The following is a 17658-nucleotide window of genomic DNA, read 5'->3' as shown; positions in this document are numbered from 1 at the left end:
TCAGTTAGACAGGTGGGCAGCGGGGTGAGCCGCACAATGAGCTCCTCCAGCAGAGAAAAAACCAGTGGAGGTAAAAATCGAGCCAAGTCGATGAGCTGTGCGGTCTTGAAGATGTTTCAGTACTCATCTTAGAGGCATCAGTTCTGAACATAAATCATCAGTTTGGGCTCATGAAGTCTCTCAGATTGGAGGCAAACCTACTATTAAAACACAGGTTTTACACTTTGTGCCACTTTTGCTTCATTTGTCCTGTATGCTTAATTTAATCATTAATCTTCACCATGGTTGTATTTTAAAGTATGTTCTTACCCATTTGAATAAAACACCCTCATGTAGTTACACAGAAGTATGTCTACCCACCATTTACAGCATACAGCTTTAAGAAGTTATTTCCAGAACATTATTTGGCAAGACAAAATAATTCCAAGAAGTCATTTGACAAATTGACCTCAGTGAGTACTGTAATGTTGGAGCTGGAAATTAAATCTGAGTCAAGGTAGGCTAATCTGAAGCTTGGATGTCACTATAGGGGGATTTACTGACCAGATTACTGGTGTCCTCGTTGACTGATGATACTGATTGGACCACAAATCTCTCTGGGTTGCTAGGCGCTCTAACTTTATTCATTGTTTTAGCTCAGATTTGTCAGGTATACAGTCAGCGTCAGATTTCTCATAGTGCTTTTATGAACATGATTTAAGTTTTGGACTGTTACATTTAAATCACCTGCCTAGAGGGCGTACGCATGTACATTTTGATGCTAAAAAAAAAAATCACAAAATTGATAAAACTCAGGGTCAGGATTAGAGTGATCTTGTCTGAAGTATAGGAAAGGACAAGGTTGCTGTAAGGTTAAGGTATTAGTAAGATGGCTTATCTATTTCTTAACTGTAGTGCAGTGAGAGTAGTGGTGAGTGTCTGTGTGAGTTATAGTAGTTGATATTGGGGGGAAAAACTCTTAAAACTATGTCCTTTGTAATTGTGGTCAAAGGTCCTTAGAATTTTAATAGTTTTTAACTGAATATGAGACAAAACACGCTCATAAACGACAGTCAGGTCACAGAATTTATTCAGGAGGCAAACTTGGGGTCATTTATGTTGTCTCAGTGTATAGTTGTTACACCTACTTTGTCTTCTTGTCTGCCAACCTTTTGACTTCTAAAGCTGATATATGCAAATTGTCCAGGGAATTTAAATGAAAGTCATGAACACCTGCAGTTTTTTAAATTTTCTTGTCAGCTTTTTGTTTTAGTTTCTGCCTCTTCATGCCTACTTCATAGTGCTTTACTTTCTGGCTAGCACATATGGACATGTATGCAAAGGTGTATGTGGTTAACAGCTACATACAGTAACAGCTACATACAGCAACAGCTCCCCCGCCACTGTGTGAACTTTTGGCAGGATTTTCAAACAGTTGTTTTTTGTGTTGCAGAAACAGAGCAGAAGCAATGAAGCAAGCCTATAATAGGTTTTCAGTTCAGAAGAGCAGAAAGTGATCAGCAAATCACCTGAGAGAGAGCAGGTGGTTTCACAATATGTCTCTTCTAGTTCACAGTGTACATTCACACAACAATACTGATAGTGCTGCACGGGTAATTTGCAGATCTATAATTGATCCAAGCCTTGTGAGATGAGAAATATTTCATATCTATAAATTATGGCTGTACTTGAGAGCTGTGGATGCTCCGTGTTCCTAATTGCTTTTCTGAGTAGTAAGTTCAGCTGTCTGTCAAGGCAGTGAGAGAGAGAGAGAGAGAAAGAAGAACGAGAAAGGAGATGGAGGAGGCAAGTCCTGCCCTAAATGACCTCTTGTACTTTTTCTCTTCCTTTTGTCTGTCTCCCATTTACAGAGCAGAACGTGTGACCTAATACACTTAGAGCGCATACATACACACATGCAAATACACACTTTTAGCAGGACAACATGTGGGCCATGCTGTCCCAGTTCTGCCAGCATCATTAAGTGATGAGCTGTGGGAGCATTTGGATCATCAGATATGCTATAGTATAATACTAAACCTGAGACTGTAACACACACACACATGCAGGCAAGCACACATGCACTGCTTTGATGTTGCAGCTGTTAACTAGATGCATTAAAATCCACAGAAAGAACAAGCATGGTAGCTGTCTTTTAAAAAGGCCAATGTAAGGCAGCGGGCTGGGCACTGAAAGGCCCGTTGATGAGGTTGCCTAAATGCAGCTGTAGGCATGAATGTGACTGTGCATGTGTGTGTGTGTGTGTTTTTAAATGGGACACTGTTTTTGCTGTTTTGAGTGACCGGAGGTGTACTGCTGAACCTGAACTCTCTGTACTGAATGTTATGTTCATTGGATCAACAACAAGGCAATGAATAGTGTGAGCTGCTGAAATTTAGATTCACCCGCCTGCAGAAACTTTTCCTTCAGAAAACTGAACTGACACAAAAAGAGTAGTGTGTATTTGATTATACAGTGACTTCTCAACCAGGTGTTCAAGCTCATATACACATATATACTCATTTCAGGGAAGGCAGTGTTACATAGTGTTACAGCCTTATTTCAATATGCTATAATCTTTGATGTCTCCATATTGTAGTAGCTTTACCTTTTTTTGCACCAATCTAGAACTTTTTCAAACTCTGTACAAACTTTAAGTTGGTATATGTCACACTGAACTGTGTGGACTCTGATATCTTAGTGAACCGGCAGGCAGTAATCACTTCATATGCTCCATTACATCTTATTCAAATGCTACTGGACTAAAGAACACCACAGTCCAGCAAAGATTATAAATCTTGTGTCTTTGTTTACAGAAGATTGTTAAGACTCTTCTCTGGCAGCCACCTTAACTGCAAGAGCCAAAGACTAATGGGCTAGTTCTTATTTTCCATTCTTCATCATGTGTGTATTTGTGATTTTTCTTCAAATGCATGATGCAGTTGTTTCTCCTCCCTCTGCACGACAGATCAGCCAGAAGAAGCTGAAGAAATTTGAGAAGGAGTACCACACCATCAGGGAGCAGCAGGAGCAGCAGGAGGCCCCCATCGAGAGATATGAGGTAGACAAAGGCGCATGACGTTTACATGGGCACATAAAGCCAAAAAAAATCTAAATTAACATAAGCTTGACATTGAATTATACCATCAGAACCTGATCAGAAACCTGATCAAGAGAGGGAACCTCGGCATCCTTGTTCTTGTTGTTCCCTAACATCTTAAAGTGCTGTGCCAATTCTGTCAGTATCATAGCAAGTTCAGATAAAGGCAACCACTATTTATTATTACCTATTTCTATATCCAAAGTATTACAATCAATCTCAAAACAGTGTTACTATTTCATGGTATTGTTGTAATCTAAATAAGGTCGTGTCATTATAATGTTCAACTTGCCTCTGTTAATACAATTACATTGTTTTTTAAATTAAAGCTGCGTAAATCTATCTGTCAGTGTTAAAACAACCACCATATTCATAGTAAATCTATTTTATCTGCAGCAGGCCTCGACAGTCCTTGTTCTAGAAAGACAAACTACATGGCACTAAAAAAGCCATTAATTGTACACGCCATACATCATCTCAAGGGTAACGGGTTGGTTGTATATAGCACAAGATCATCAATTACGGCGACTGAACCTCTTCTGTGTTTGCTCTAAAAAATGCCATTTTTTGTATTTTTGTATTTTATGCACTCAACCATTAAAACACAGTATAAATGGTTTGGCCGGCCTGTCATAGTTTGATTATAAAAAGTATAATTTTATACTAATATGTGTATTTAATTTCTTTCAGACATTCCCCTCAATTTACCTTAATCCTATTATTAGCAAGCACTTTGGAGCATTAAAAACCTCACTTATCATTTATGTTTTCATATGTACAATATAATCATAGGGTCTACACTGTAGATAAGCAGGAACATGTCTCTCAAAACGTTGTTCTCTGAAATGAGGATGTGCATTGCGGAAGATAGATGTCATTCTAAATTAGAAAATTGTCTCACTATTTTTTTAAATTATGCCTTGAAGCAGGAACAACTCAAGATTCCATAATATGTATTCTTCCCCTGTTTGTCATCTGTGGGAAAATATTATATATACGTATATAACTGCCTGTTGCTGTTAAGCCCAGGTTAAGCCCAGTTAAACATTACTCTTACTGTGTAATTATGCTCTCACCTGATCACAGTTAATTTTTACACTCACACAGTCTCACTCTGTACAGTGTTGCATTACTTTGGAGACTACTGAGCCAGGAAGAGATGCTTACACATTCATTCGCAACTCTTCATGATTAACTCCTTTAACTCCCTGCTCTGCTGTCTCTTCACTGTCCTTCCTCTTTCATGTCCCTTCACTTCTCTCCGTCCATATGCTCTTCTGTTTTACTGTTTTCTTTTAATAATCTGTCCCTCCTGTTCTCTCCTTCCTCTTCTCCTTCTCTTCTCTGCGTCTCCCTTCCTGTATTCAGCGGGAGAACCGTCGTTTGCAAGAGGCTAACATGCGTTTGGAGCAGGAGAACGACGACCTGGCACACGAACTAGTCAGCAGCAAGATAGCCCTGCGCAAAGACCTCGACAACGTAAGTCAAAGAGAGAGAATACATTTGTGTAATTTTGTGACTGAGTGTGTGTTCACGAAGCTGACAAAGGCAAGTGTGCGGTTTATGTGGCAACAGTTGTGCAAGAACTGAGACAAACATGAAGGAGAGTGAAATCATAAGTGTGTTTGTGCAACAGAAACACATAATGTAGCAAAACTCTAATTTACACTGAACCTTGATTTACACTGTCTCAAAATGAGATTAGTGATTTGTGTGTGTGTGTGTGTGTGTGTGTGTGTAAGGCAGAGAAATATATGTTTGTGTGTATCATAGTTTGGCTTACCTTGAAAAAAGAGATGGTAGAGAGAAAACTAAGAGGAAAGTAGGGCAAGTCTAACTTTCAGTGACCTCGTCAACATTGGGTTATTTTGTGTGTGTGTATGTTTGTGTGTGTCAGGCTGAGGAAAAGGCAGATGCCCTGAATAAAGAGTTGCTGCTGACCAAACAGAAACTGGTGGACTCTGAGGACGAGAAGAGACGACTGGAGGAAGAGTCTGCACAGGTCAGAGCGATCCACTTTTGTCAAAATCCAAACTGAGCCTGAGCCCAGTTGATGTCTAAAATGTGTATTTTACTTCAAGCCTCATGTGGCACATGGGGATAGTAGGAGGGTTCTGTCCATGGGATGGGACAGAGGATCTCATGGACAGAACCTGCTGTTTGCAGGTTTGCATTCAACCCAAACACTGCAACTCCTGATTTTACTGGTGAGGTGTCTTTCTGTGGATGGTGTGTTAATGAGTCTGTTTACCTGCTGTGTTGTAAAAACACACAGACTCACGTCATGTGTTTTTTGGTCTATTGATTGATTATACTGTTTTGTAAAAACAAGGCTGTGATTTATATTTTTCCGAGGCAGCAGTGGTGATCATACTGTGACAGAAGCTACACACTTAAGTAAACCACTTCATTTTCACCATGTCTGTATGATTAAAAAGCTTATTTAATACACCTGTCAGTGTAATATAATTGGTAAAAAAAAGACTACATTCTAAACACTTTCAGGGCTTCCTCTGTTACTGTGTCATTTCCATAAAGACACATGCTCTCCACTTTCAAACTTTCAAAGTCAGAGGATGTCACTTCATCTTTGATGTTGATCCTCTTGAGTTCAATGAAGAATCCCTTCAAGGCAGATGACAGACCTGCTGCCCTGTGTTCCCATGTGTGTTCACCGCTGTCCTCCAAATGCCTTCTGTCTTCTTGAGTGTGTAGGTGTAGCTGTGAGTGATTTATGTGTTTGCATGGAGGTTGTGTGGAGGGCATGACTTTGCCCTGAGCTTCACGTCTGCCAATACTTTTCTCTGTCTTCTTTACATTTCATGGCAGTCACACGGTCTCTGGGGGCTCCAACTGTGCTCCTGCCCTTGGTCTCTGCCCTGCAACATCCTAACAGTATGTGTGTGTGTGTTTGTTTCCACAGCTAAAGGAGATGTGCAGACGAGAGCTTGATAAGTCTGAATCAGAGATCAAGAAGAATGGCTCCATTATTGGAGAATATAAGCAGGTATATACTGTGTACTTGAAACTTGTGCTTTAGAATTTATTGTGTACAGAAATCACTCTAATTCTGGACTCTGCAACAGTCTTGAGATGTTCAGCATTTCAAACTACACGTGGGACCATTATGGAGCTAAAAGGTCTGAAATATATATAGACCAAGCCATTAAGAGCCTTAAAGGTAATCAATGAAATCATTAAATCCATCCTAAAACCTACTGGGAGCCAGTGTAAGGAGACAAAAATAGGTGTTGATGGGTCACACCTTTTAGTTTTGTGTGGCTGCTGCTGTTTTCCAGCAGCAAGCAGCTCACTAGATGCAAACAACTTCAAGAGTTTTAGAATTTATTCTAATTTGTGTCTTAAATTTTCATTTCATGCAGAGCTTTAAAATCTAAAAAGTTGATGAACAGAAAGCTGGTCATTGATCTGGAAGAAGTACAGAACAGAGGAGCATTGCTAATTAAAGATGCATGCTTGAGACAGTTCAAGTAGTTTGTAATTGCCTATCAGATAGAAATGTGCAGTAATTCTGTAGGACCACGTCTTGAGTTTGCACAGACTTGTGTTAAAAATGTAAAGATTTAGTGTTATTTAAGGATGCACAAGACTCACTACAACCCAAAAGGAATAACTCACAATGTTTAACAAGACTGTTTAAAAATTCTGAGAACTTGAGCAGGAGTTGGCTCCGCATAGCAGCAAGTCATGATCTGGAGGTTAATTATATCAGATCTTTTTTTTTTTTTTTTTTTGGATAAAGCCACTTTGTTTTCATTGAGCATGTCTTGTTCAGATGCTTTCATATTTTAACTAGGGCAAGCAGTCATTATCATTAAGATATTCCCTCACACTCTGCTCAACTGGTATTAGCAGCCTCACAGTGAATACACTGATTGCAGAGTGTAGTGGAGTACAGTTTTGTTTATCTTGCATGTGTTACTTAGAATGTATTTTTGTCTGCTTTGCTGCATTTTATGTGCCTCATGCTGAACTCTTGATGTTTGAGGAGTGAGCCTTGAGCACCTCTCCTCCACTTATCTTTCCTTTTTTGGCTTGTCTTTTCATATCTAAGCTCTGATCAGGCCATTACCGTGGCAAGACTAGCCATAAATATTTAAAAATAATATAAGAGTGAGCTGTTTTCATTCATTCATCTAGTTTGTGAAGCAGAGATGTCTAATTTTAAGAACTGTCCCTTAGCTGAACTCAGAGCCTTTGATGACTGAGCTTGTGAGCATATTTTGAGTTCCTGTCTCTGAATTCCTCTTACGGTGATTTTCATCCTTTCAGATCTCATCCTGTCACTTAATGCTTAAATATAAACCTATCCAGATCATCAGCACAGAGACATTATGCAACAATCCAACTCCTATCGCTCCCTGTGTGGCCAGATATAAATAGTAAGAGGACTAATTTAGAAACAGACCTTAAGTTCACCTGAGTCTAAAAATATTGGCAGCATATTGGAATTGACAGCAGATCTGAAAACTGGTGACAAGAGTCATCACAGAGGAGAGAGGGGGTTTGATGGCTGTGTGTGTACTGTGGGTGAATGCAGCCTTCAGATTGCTAGCATACAGCCGAGAGCTGTGCTGAGTGTGAAAATGGGGTTCTTTCAAAAATAGTTCTTTTTGTGACAGGGAGGGGGGTGGGGGTGATAGATGGAGAGAGGCAGAAAATGAACAGAAGTCTGAGCAGGAGAGAGCAGAGGGAGGACAGCAGCATTCAATCCTCTGGGATTGACAAGTAGAGGAATGCCCCAAAATAGACCACGTTGTTTTCCAACCCAGATAACTCAAATTGCTGTTACTCAAATAGCATTTTCCTATTTCAGTGGCTGTGAATGCCAAGTTTCTTTTTGTGGGATTAGAGCCAAAAAAGCTTTGTCTGCTAATTGCCCCTCCAGCCCACACGGACAGAGAAACGTCTGTTAATGGTGAAGCTAGAAACTGTGTCGAGTGGTGTATTGTTATCCCTGTCTGAGGAGCAGCGCCTGTATAGATACACTCAGGCTCGCCCAGGTAACAGCAACATGTGCCAGTGCTTTTGTCTCCTGACCCTGGACACCAAAATAATCTCATTGTTTCTAGAAGTGATTGAGTTCAGCATTGGATCCTAATTGTCTGCTAGTTATAAGTTGTATATATATGAAAACAAGGAATTGCCTCAGGTGGTGAAGTTAAAGCAGGACTGAATGAATTATTGAGTGGAAATTTGTAAAATAAGAAAGACCTGAGATTGATTGTGAGGAAAAATAGAATATGAAAAACATGAAACACGGCTCACAGGTCTTAAGTTGGAACTGTCAGAAACAAGCACAAAATGAGCCTATTATGAGTCTGACACAACAGCGTCAAAAATTGCGGGGAGTAAAATGGCTGTTTTCCATTTGAGGACAAGGCTGAACACAGAATGATCCCTACACATGAGGCTGAGCAGCCCAAGTTGAAGCATAGCACAAAGTAAAAAGACATATTGCCTGCCATGGAGCAGCGCAAGGTTAAAAAAAAAAGGAAGCAGGGAGAGTAAAAGAGCAAGGGGCAGCTGACAACATCAAGAGGGGTAAGAGATCGGCAGGGATTAAGGAAAGGTAGAGAGGTGGGTACGGTAATGGCAGCTGAGAGCAAATGAAGAAGAGGATGACAGGAGAAAAAGATAAAAGACGCGTAGGAGGTGAACGATGGATATCTGCTTGGCTAAAGATACACAGACAGATGTATAGATTGATCCCTGAAGGAGGAGGATGAAGAGATATACAGTATATGCTGCAGGGAGCAGGAACAGATAGAGAGATAGTCTGTCTACAGAGAGGTGGGATGACCTGATGTACCTGTTAGGATGATTCATGTCACATTGATCTCTGTTCATCTGCAAGCTAGAGCTGTGTGTGTGTGTGTGTGTGTGTGTGTGTGTGTGTGTGTGTGTGTGTGTGTGGTGTGTGTGTGTGTGTGTGTGTGTGTGTGTGTGTGTGTGTGCGTGTGTGTGTGTGTGCGTGCGTGTGCGGGTTACAGGTATAGGTAGAGGAGAAGGAGAAAAAAGAGACTATATACAGTATATGCAAGGATGCACATGTGCATCCTGTGAGCCCGGCTGGAAAAACAGGACCTCATGACATCACTAATGGACTTAAAGTTAAGAGGATGAAGTCTCCTCCACAAAGACTGATTTACCTAGAGACACAAACAGAGCTGGGGAAAGGAAACACCACACAGTGCACAGTGTTATATTCAGTCAAGACACACAGAAATTATAACAACAACACACTGTCAAAAAAAAGTAGTGTAACAATGCACTGAACTCTCTTAGAGCCTATTCTTAGCTGCATGGGTATGGAGATCTGGTTGAAATTAATAAGCAATTACGAATTTTGGGAGAGGAAATGGAGGGTAATTTCCCAGTTTAAAGTGTGTATTACATATATTATCTGATTTATTATAGTAAGTGGTGGGAAGTACATTTACTCATGTACTGTACTGTACAGTTTGCAAGTTTGAGGTACTTGTTCTTTACTTGAATATTTGTATTTTATGCCACTCTTTGACTCGGCTCTGCTACATTTCAGAGGCAAATACTTTACTGTTCATTCCATTAAAATCAGCCAACAGGTATGCTTACTTACTTGCTTTGTAAGATTTTTTAGTTATCTATGTTATTTATTTAATTATCCTAAACTAAGAGTGCCAGTGCAGCAGTGTAGATGTAGTGGCTATACTGACTATTGAAGAGAGAATTAGTGGAATTTGGGTGAAGTGTTGATAGAGTTGACAACGACAACAGTGTGAAAGCTCATTGCTGAACCAATCTCTTGTCATCAACCATCTCTCTCTTTTCTGTAGATCTGCTCCCAGCTGAGCGAACGACTGGAGAAACAGCAGACAGCCAACCGAGGAGAACTGGAGAAAATCCGGGTGAGTTTTACACACACACACACACACACACACACACACACTTCAAAACACTGCTGTAACACATGCTGTAGATCAACAGCCAGAGCTATAAGTGGAGCATAATTACAGAACCCTGCTGTTAGAGACAAATGTATGAATGTATATGTGTGTGTCTCTTTTACACAGTTTCTAATTGAAGAATTAATGATATAACTACAACTCTAAGGATTCTGGATCATTGGCAGAGGCAGTGCCATGTCATCACTGGCTAATATGAGTCTTTTGCATGTGCAGGTTTATAGTTTATACCAACATTCACCATTATCCCAAATTACCAAACACTGATGGTTAATCATGATTAGCAAGCCTAAAATCAGTGGCCCATAAGATATAAACAGGAATGCTCAACAAAAATATTTTCTGACCATTATTCACTTCATTTAAATTAGTAAATTACATACCAGACATTAACTCAACTTGAAGTGGGTTTAGAAAGCATTGTTGCTTCACTCATAGCCAACACCAGACTGGCAAAATCCAGCTGTTACCTCCAAATAGAATGTTATAGCCTGAAATACACAGGAAAGTTTTGGTCTCCCATCCCCTGAGTTTCCAGGTATGCTGGGTACTATGTTGCCATCTCATTGTTTTGACTGGCAGTGAAATCAAAGCTTTTTGGGGAAGAAAGGGAGGGGGTAGGCCAAGGAGACAGCACCAGGCATCTCACTTCCAGGACTTGCATACTTGGCTCATCAACTGTTTGTGTAGACTGTAGCTGGCAGTGATTTTGGCAGAGAGCTCAGTCAGGGCTGCCCAAAGACGGACAAAAGGTTCATTACACCAAGGACAAGTCCTGTAAAGGGCATAGCAGGGCTTGTGTGTGTGTGTGTGTGTGTGTGTGCGTGCGTGCGTGCGTGCGTGCGTGCGTGTGTTTGTGTGGATGGTGGATGTCTGCAAGTCTATCATCTTGTTTGTGTTTGAGCTTTTTTTAAAAATTATCATTCACCAATAATGGTGCAGCAAAGGCAATACGACTGTCAGCAAGAGTAATTATAATTGATATAGGGGAACAGTAGTGTGCAGTGGATAATATACAGTATAATTGTACGTTACAACAGTATTAATTAGAAATGTTTAAATAATATACTGACACACTTATTCTCTAAAACTCTATTTAAAGTGACAACAGAAACAATTTGAGCTCAAGCACTCTGCTGCTTCATTAATACTCCCATCCACTTCTGCAGTGATGAGTCTACTGTAAAAACATTATGTATAATCACTCTTCAGTTTTAAACTCAGCTGACAGCTTAATCCAAGTGAGGTGTAATATTGTTATGAAATATTAATTTGAGGGGAACATCTCAACCAACATAGTCAACTATTGTTGCTAAGGCACACAACCTAGACTTTAAAGTACTATAGACAATGTTACTTGTTGGTGCAAACTCAGCCTCTAATCTATCTACAGTATAGTGGTCTCTAAGGATTCAGCCCACTAATCAGAACCCAGGTGATTCAGCCCTAACAGCAATGCCATTATGAAGTTTGATAGCTATGAGCCAAATTTAGAAAGAGCAAGTAAAGCAAGAGCACTCCTGTTATCGTTCCTACGTGTATCTGTGCTGCAGTAGCATTAACTCAGATTAATCTAAGGAGTATTTTTCCACCTTTGAACACCTCAAGTTTATCTCAGAACGTCTGGCCAAACAAACGGCCTACTCCCACTGCGAGACAAGTGCTTGGGTGAAAAACACTAGTCTCTGTCAAGCAGCATAGCCAGTGTGGCTCTGTCCACAGTGATTTTCTGTTGCTGCTTGCACAAATGGTCTGTACCCAATAATAGCCCGTCACATACAAGGGCACCCAAAAAGAACACTTTAACTAAAGGGCTGGGTGGAATATAGCCCTGACACAACAGAGGAGGGAAAGCATGATTGGCTCGTATGGCCACTACAATAATGAGCTGCCATGCTTCAGTAACTAAACAGAGCGCTGCTTGAATATAGACCAGGCTCATTGCAGAATGACATGGTTGTTGATATTTGCATTCGATCCAATAATTTGTTTTTTTCATCCGACATTTTGTGTGTGCACTGAAAGTTGGCCATATTCTCAGCCACAGCATTAAAACCACTGACAGTTAAAGTGAATGACATAGATTATCTCGTTACAATATAATGTTCTGCCTAGAAACCCTGGGTCTTGGCATTCATCTGGATTTTACTTGACAAGTACCACCCACCTAAACATTGTTGCAGACCAAGTACACTCCCTCCTAGGGCAACAGCACTCCCCAATGACAGTGACCTCCCCCAGCAGGACAATGTGGCCACTACACCACACAAAAACTGCTCAGAAATTCCTCAAAGAACACAACAAAGAGCCCAGAGTGTTGACCTGGCTTCCAAAGTCAGTGCTAGGCTATATCTTTATCTAACCTGATATCTTTCTTTATGCCTTCAGCTCCCCACATTCAGCCCCTGTTTTGTTGTTTTTTTTAATCTCCTCCAGCTTAAAGGGGAGGGCTGTGAGAAGCAGATTGTCTCAACAAAAATAGAGGAGCTTGTAAGGTCAGAGACTGGTCTAAAGATGTAATTTATTACCTTATTTTTTTCTCTAATCTTTTCTATTTTGTCTCTCTCGCTCTCTCTCTTTTCTTCCTTATGTAGTCCAAAGTGGAAGGCTGCGAGAAGTGCAGCAGTCTTTTCAACAAAGAAGGTCGTGTGCGAGCCACTGTGACCACGGCGCCCGCCGGAGGGACTGAGGAGACGGATGAGGAGAAGGAAGGTTTGAAGAACCAGCTGAGAGAGATGGAGCTGGAACTAGCCCAGACCAAACTGCAGCTGGTGGAGGCTGAGTGCAAAATCCAGGTACGCTAACGCAAAATGACACAAATCAAACTACAGAACGTAGAATTTTAGACTGACACATTAGACACACTAAAACCTTTTGTATCTTCACAGGATTTCCCTGTCACATAGTTCTATCCCCCAGTCTAAATGCCAGCAGAAGCTTGTGTAGTAGTACTGTGTAGTTGTACCAGAACAATATAACTTGAGTCACACTAGCTCTGCTCCCATCACGACTTGTAAGCTCCTCCATCTGGCATAGAAGCCAATAATCAAACAGACCTTGACTCGCAGTGATTCTGCTGCACTGATCTTTGTCGCAGTCACATATTCAATACTACTCTGGCAGCCTTTAAGAGGCTGCCAAAGACAATTTCATAGAAGGGGGGGGGGGATTAAAATGGGACATGAGGTCTGAAATGTGTACTGGGGCTTGATCTTTTCCAGACAGTCCAGCTGTTACACTGGGGGAACACTTTTTTTATTATCTAGGCTACCTGACTTTTATGTAACATAGTGTGTCACCTGGATAGCAATTAAAAAGAGAGGTCGGGGGTATTTCTACTCTTATGACTTGATTGACCCTTGAAGGAGCACCACAGTAATGAAGTGCCAGGGCAGCAGAGGCCCCACAAATCACAGCAGAAAATTTGCTATTAACAAGATATGGTTAAAGAAATTGGAAACAAAGTTGAGTGGTTTGACTTAATTTACTAAATGAAGTGATGACGGTGCTGTGAACAGTGTCTGAAGCAGCATTCAGGTCTAACAGAATTAGAAAAGATCGGTCTTAAAGTGGGGAGCTTTGAAGCCCAGTTGAAATATTTCATATGTGAGCACAGTTGCTGTCATTTAACGGTCAATTTGAAAATAATTAGAGTTTTAGTTTGCTAGAAAGAGAGGCTAAAGCGTGGTACATTTGAGGGAAAACTGGGCCAGACTGGAAGACTGTGAACTATTTATGATAAAAGTTTTTGACCAACAGAAGTGAGGAGCTCTGTGAGGAGTTTATTGGGAATGATGTCAAAGAAGAAAGATGAGGAATTCATATGATTAATGCTGTCTGTTAGAGCGGTAAGGGACCTGGGTTCAGAGCTGCTGGCAAAGTTGTAAAAATAAACGGTAAAAAACTGTTCATTTTGTTGTGCGTCGGCAGTCTTCTTTCATCTCCTGTCGTTCTGACTGCCTTTCATAGTTGTTTTATTTCTTCTTCAATCAGGACCTGGAGCACCACCTGGGTCTGGCTCTCAACGAGGTGCAGGCCGCCAAGAAGACCTGGTTCAATCGAACACTCAGCTCCATCAAAACCGTCACTGGGACCCAAGGCAAGGAGACCACCTAACCTGATAACCCACCCACCTAGTCTTACCCAGACCATGTCTGGAGCTCAGTGCAACTCACTGCTCTGAAACCTCTGGACGCCTAAACTTAACCCACTGGGCCATAACTTTAACTTGAACATTGACCGTTAAAACCCAGGACAACCATTACTACAGACTGTGTTACTTATTAAAAAGAAAAAGTCCTTGTGTCTCCCCGTTCCCTCGCCTACTGATCTAATCACCCCCACCCCATTCTTCACCCACTTCACCCCGAATGACTACAGCCGACCGTGCTGATGAGAAGGGGTTGAAATACATAAGATGAAGTACAATGGTACCACTTCCCCACAGAGAAACAATGTGCTTCCACCGGTCACAGAAAGAAAAGCATCAAAAAAAAAAAAAAAGAGAGAGAATTGCTTCATTGATTTCTGTCTTTGTACTGCTGATATTAAAGACTGGCAGAAGGAAGGTAGGACATCTGGACTGTAACTGTCCTGACGGGATAGAGAAGAAAACACTCCGTCCTTCCTTACTCTTCTGCGTGCTCCCCTCTAAACTACTGGCACAAACCAACCAGTCCCTGTAAAATTTTTTGTTTTAGGTACAAGAGCTAATATACGCCTTTTCAAAACTGAGCTTTTTCTAATTTACGTTGAACAATACCTTTCTTTTTCTATGTATGTACATGAATGTGCTTATGTAAAGAGGATGTGTGTGTATGTGTGTGCGTGTGTGTGTAAGTGAGCATGTTTTTTGTTTATTTTCTTGTTTTGTGTTGACTGTGAGGTGTATGTGTTCATGTGTGTGACTGAAAAAAAAAACGTGTTTGAATGCATAAATAATTGACTGAAATAACGTTAAAGCTGTGTGCAAAAGCGAAAGAGAAATAGAGCGTGTGGAAGTCCAAGGGAAAGAAAAAGCACTAAGGTTATGAGTGTGTGCATGCATGTAAAGGAAAAACATATTTTCCTGTTTGTCTAGTTTCCTTAAATGTCCAAATGTGTATATGAATGATGCTAAAGAGAAGTTTGCTGACAAAGCCTTGATCTGAAGGTTGATAAAGATGATACTAGTAGATATGAATATGTAATTTACAGTAAACACAGAATCTTAAAAGCTGTTGTAAAGACAAACAGCAGCGTAACTTTCCTCACATCAGATTTCAGATATAAAACATGCTTGAGGTTTGTTTGGTTTGGATCCCCCAGCACAAAGAAACTTAAAAAGCTTCAAACCATGAAAACCTCTACATGTATTATTCACTGTGTGTATGTATGTTTGGACATTGTTGTACCCCAGAATGGTGAATTGATTGTTAGAAACCGTGAACATCGCTTAGGGGAGCGTGAAGTCAAAGTGGAAAACGCGCACAGAAAAATTGCAATTCCTGCTGTATTTGAACACACCTCAAACCCCGCCTCCCTCTTTCTGGGCGCCAGCTGCTCTGTGATGTTTGACCTTGACTGGCAGGGGTTGTGTTTGATATTTTGGGAGTGGCAGGTTGTGCTGTGTTTACAGTAGTTTTCACAGTTCACTCAGACCGCTGGCATCTCTTTTACCACTACACACACAAGCACTGAATTACAATGTCCGCACGCACTTGACGTTTATTTAAAGGGAGGTAGAGAACAAACACTGAGTGGCCACTTCATTAGGAGCATCTGCCTGTTGAAGCAGTCATCCACACCCTCCGAACACGCGGACAAGGTCAAGATGTTTGGTTACTTCTTGTGAAAATGTAGACGTGATCTGAAAGACGAGGTTGGTCATCTTTATATGGGATGGTGAGGAAAACGGAAACAGCATAGTCAGTGGCAAAAAACAAAAACAAAACATGCTTTATCAGCAAGAGAGGTCAGGGGAGAATGGCCAGAAAAGTTGTTTAAAACTTAAGAGAAAGGCCACATAGATAAGTGCAGCACAGTGAACCAGCAGAGTGTAGAAGGGCATTTCTGCCATGTAACATTCTTCTTCCTCATCTCTTGAGTTTTATTAGCAGTTGGTTCATTACTGCCACCAACTGGTTTGGAGTGTGGACTAAGTGATGTTCAGTTCTCAAACCTGTCGAAAAGCAGGCCAGCTCCAAACTGGCGCCAGCACTGTGCTGGTGGAAAAGAGATATTAATGTCGCCCTCTCAGTGTACAACAGCCTTGTGACTGTCCAGGTGCATCTTTTCATGGCCGTCTGACAAAGCGCTCATCATTTCAAGATGGATCCAGGAACATGACAGAAACTTGTGTTTATTCCAGCTGCTTGCACTCGACTCAGTGGAGCACCTTTGGGATGAGGTGGAACAGGATAACCATAGCACAAGCAGCTTGTGACTCACTAAATCTGCAGGAATTGATCGACTTCATTGAACCAGCGTGGAGCAAAACTTTTCAAACACGGGAGGAAAAAACAGATGTTACCCAGGACTGAGATGGTTTAAATATTTAAGTGGCCACTGAGTGTGCATGTATACACATTGTTATGAATGTAGGGGGCAGGAAAGTCACACACATTAAGACACTTGTCAACTGCCAGAAGTGTAACTCTGCACCTAAAGCATGGATCAGTATCACAGGAGTTACACCGTCAGTCGCAGGACTTTACAGCAACGTCTTCAGAGGTCAAAAGTTGGGGTTAAACTGGCAAGCACTCTAAATCAGGCCAGAGGGAGTGGGGGGCGGGGTTCAGAAGTGCTTGTGTGTGTGAGGTTTCATATTTAACTGACTAGGAAGGGGTTCAACAATATTCCAATGCGTGTTCATACTTCACTAATCATATTAGATTGAAAAAAAAGTTTCTTTTGCCAGCATAAAGTTAACCGTCACTGTAAATTGCATCTAACTTGAAGGTGGAATCTGATTGGCTGGAATCTACAGAGGAAAAGTCCAGATGAGTTCGAAAAGAAACAAAAGGGCCATTCCTCTAAAGGCACTGGGTTGTATATAACAAACATTAAGAGTTTTTGTTTATGATTTTCTACTCTGTAACTATAACTAATGTTGCCTACTTGTACCTACCTGCTGCCGTGCTACAGTTTAATCCACGACTACGTTTTATGTTTTTAATGTTTATTTCGCTCCAAGCTTCTCAGTCAGACTGCTGTTTGGTTAATTAAAATGCCAAAACGTAGCTTTATCATCCAACAACAAAAACATTATCAACGTGTGGAAATTGTAATAGTGTAGGATGCATTGTGTATACTTCATGAATTTCAATATAAAGATATCGACACAAAAGTATCTCTATTTCTTTCTTTCTGCTGTCTGTCATTTCTAAGCAAAACTGGCATATATTCTCTAATGATAATATCTGCTGCTGTATCTGCTGCTATTTCTCCTCTGTTTTATCACCATTTTGGACTATTCGTTTGACAAAAGAAGACGTCTGAAGATGTCAGATCAGTAGTGGGAGCCCTTCTGCCTCCTGGGTATCATTTCAATGTGTTTCAATAGAGTCCTGTCATATGTTTTTCCACACAATACTTTTTTTCATTTGACAAAAAAAGCCAGGGTTCTCAAAT

General features: G+C 40.8%; 1 protein-coding gene across 2 annotated transcripts in view; it reads left to right on the top strand.

Moving 5' to 3' along the window:
• LOC108879240 (rab GTPase-activating protein 1) overlaps window positions 1-17377 on the top strand; it is a 67772-nt gene extending 50395 nt beyond the window's left edge. For both annotated transcript variants that reach the window (XM_018670448.2, XM_018670447.2), the window contains 7 exons: window positions 2948-3040; window positions 4448-4558; window positions 4977-5081; window positions 6003-6086; window positions 9919-9990; window positions 12642-12842; window positions 14041-17377. In XM_018670448.2, coding sequence (XP_018525964.1) covers window positions 2948-3040; window positions 4448-4558; window positions 4977-5081; window positions 6003-6086; window positions 9919-9990; window positions 12642-12842; window positions 14041-14163 — 789 coding nt within the window. In that variant the 3' untranslated portion in view covers window positions 14164-17377. The remainder of the gene's footprint in view (window positions 1-2947; window positions 3041-4447; window positions 4559-4976; window positions 5082-6002; window positions 6087-9918; window positions 9991-12641; window positions 12843-14040) is intronic.
• The last annotated feature ends 281 nt before the right edge of the window (window positions 17378-17658 follow it).

The sequence above is a fragment of the Lates calcarifer genome, linkage group LG9 (genome assembly GCF_001640805.2).
Source record: "Lates calcarifer isolate ASB-BC8 linkage group LG9, TLL_Latcal_v3, whole genome shotgun sequence".
Classification (NCBI taxonomy): domain Eukaryota; kingdom Metazoa; phylum Chordata; class Actinopteri; family Centropomidae; genus Lates; species Lates calcarifer.
The sequence above is the reverse complement of the archived record's forward strand: the minus strand, read 5'-3'. Positions and strand labels throughout refer to the sequence as shown.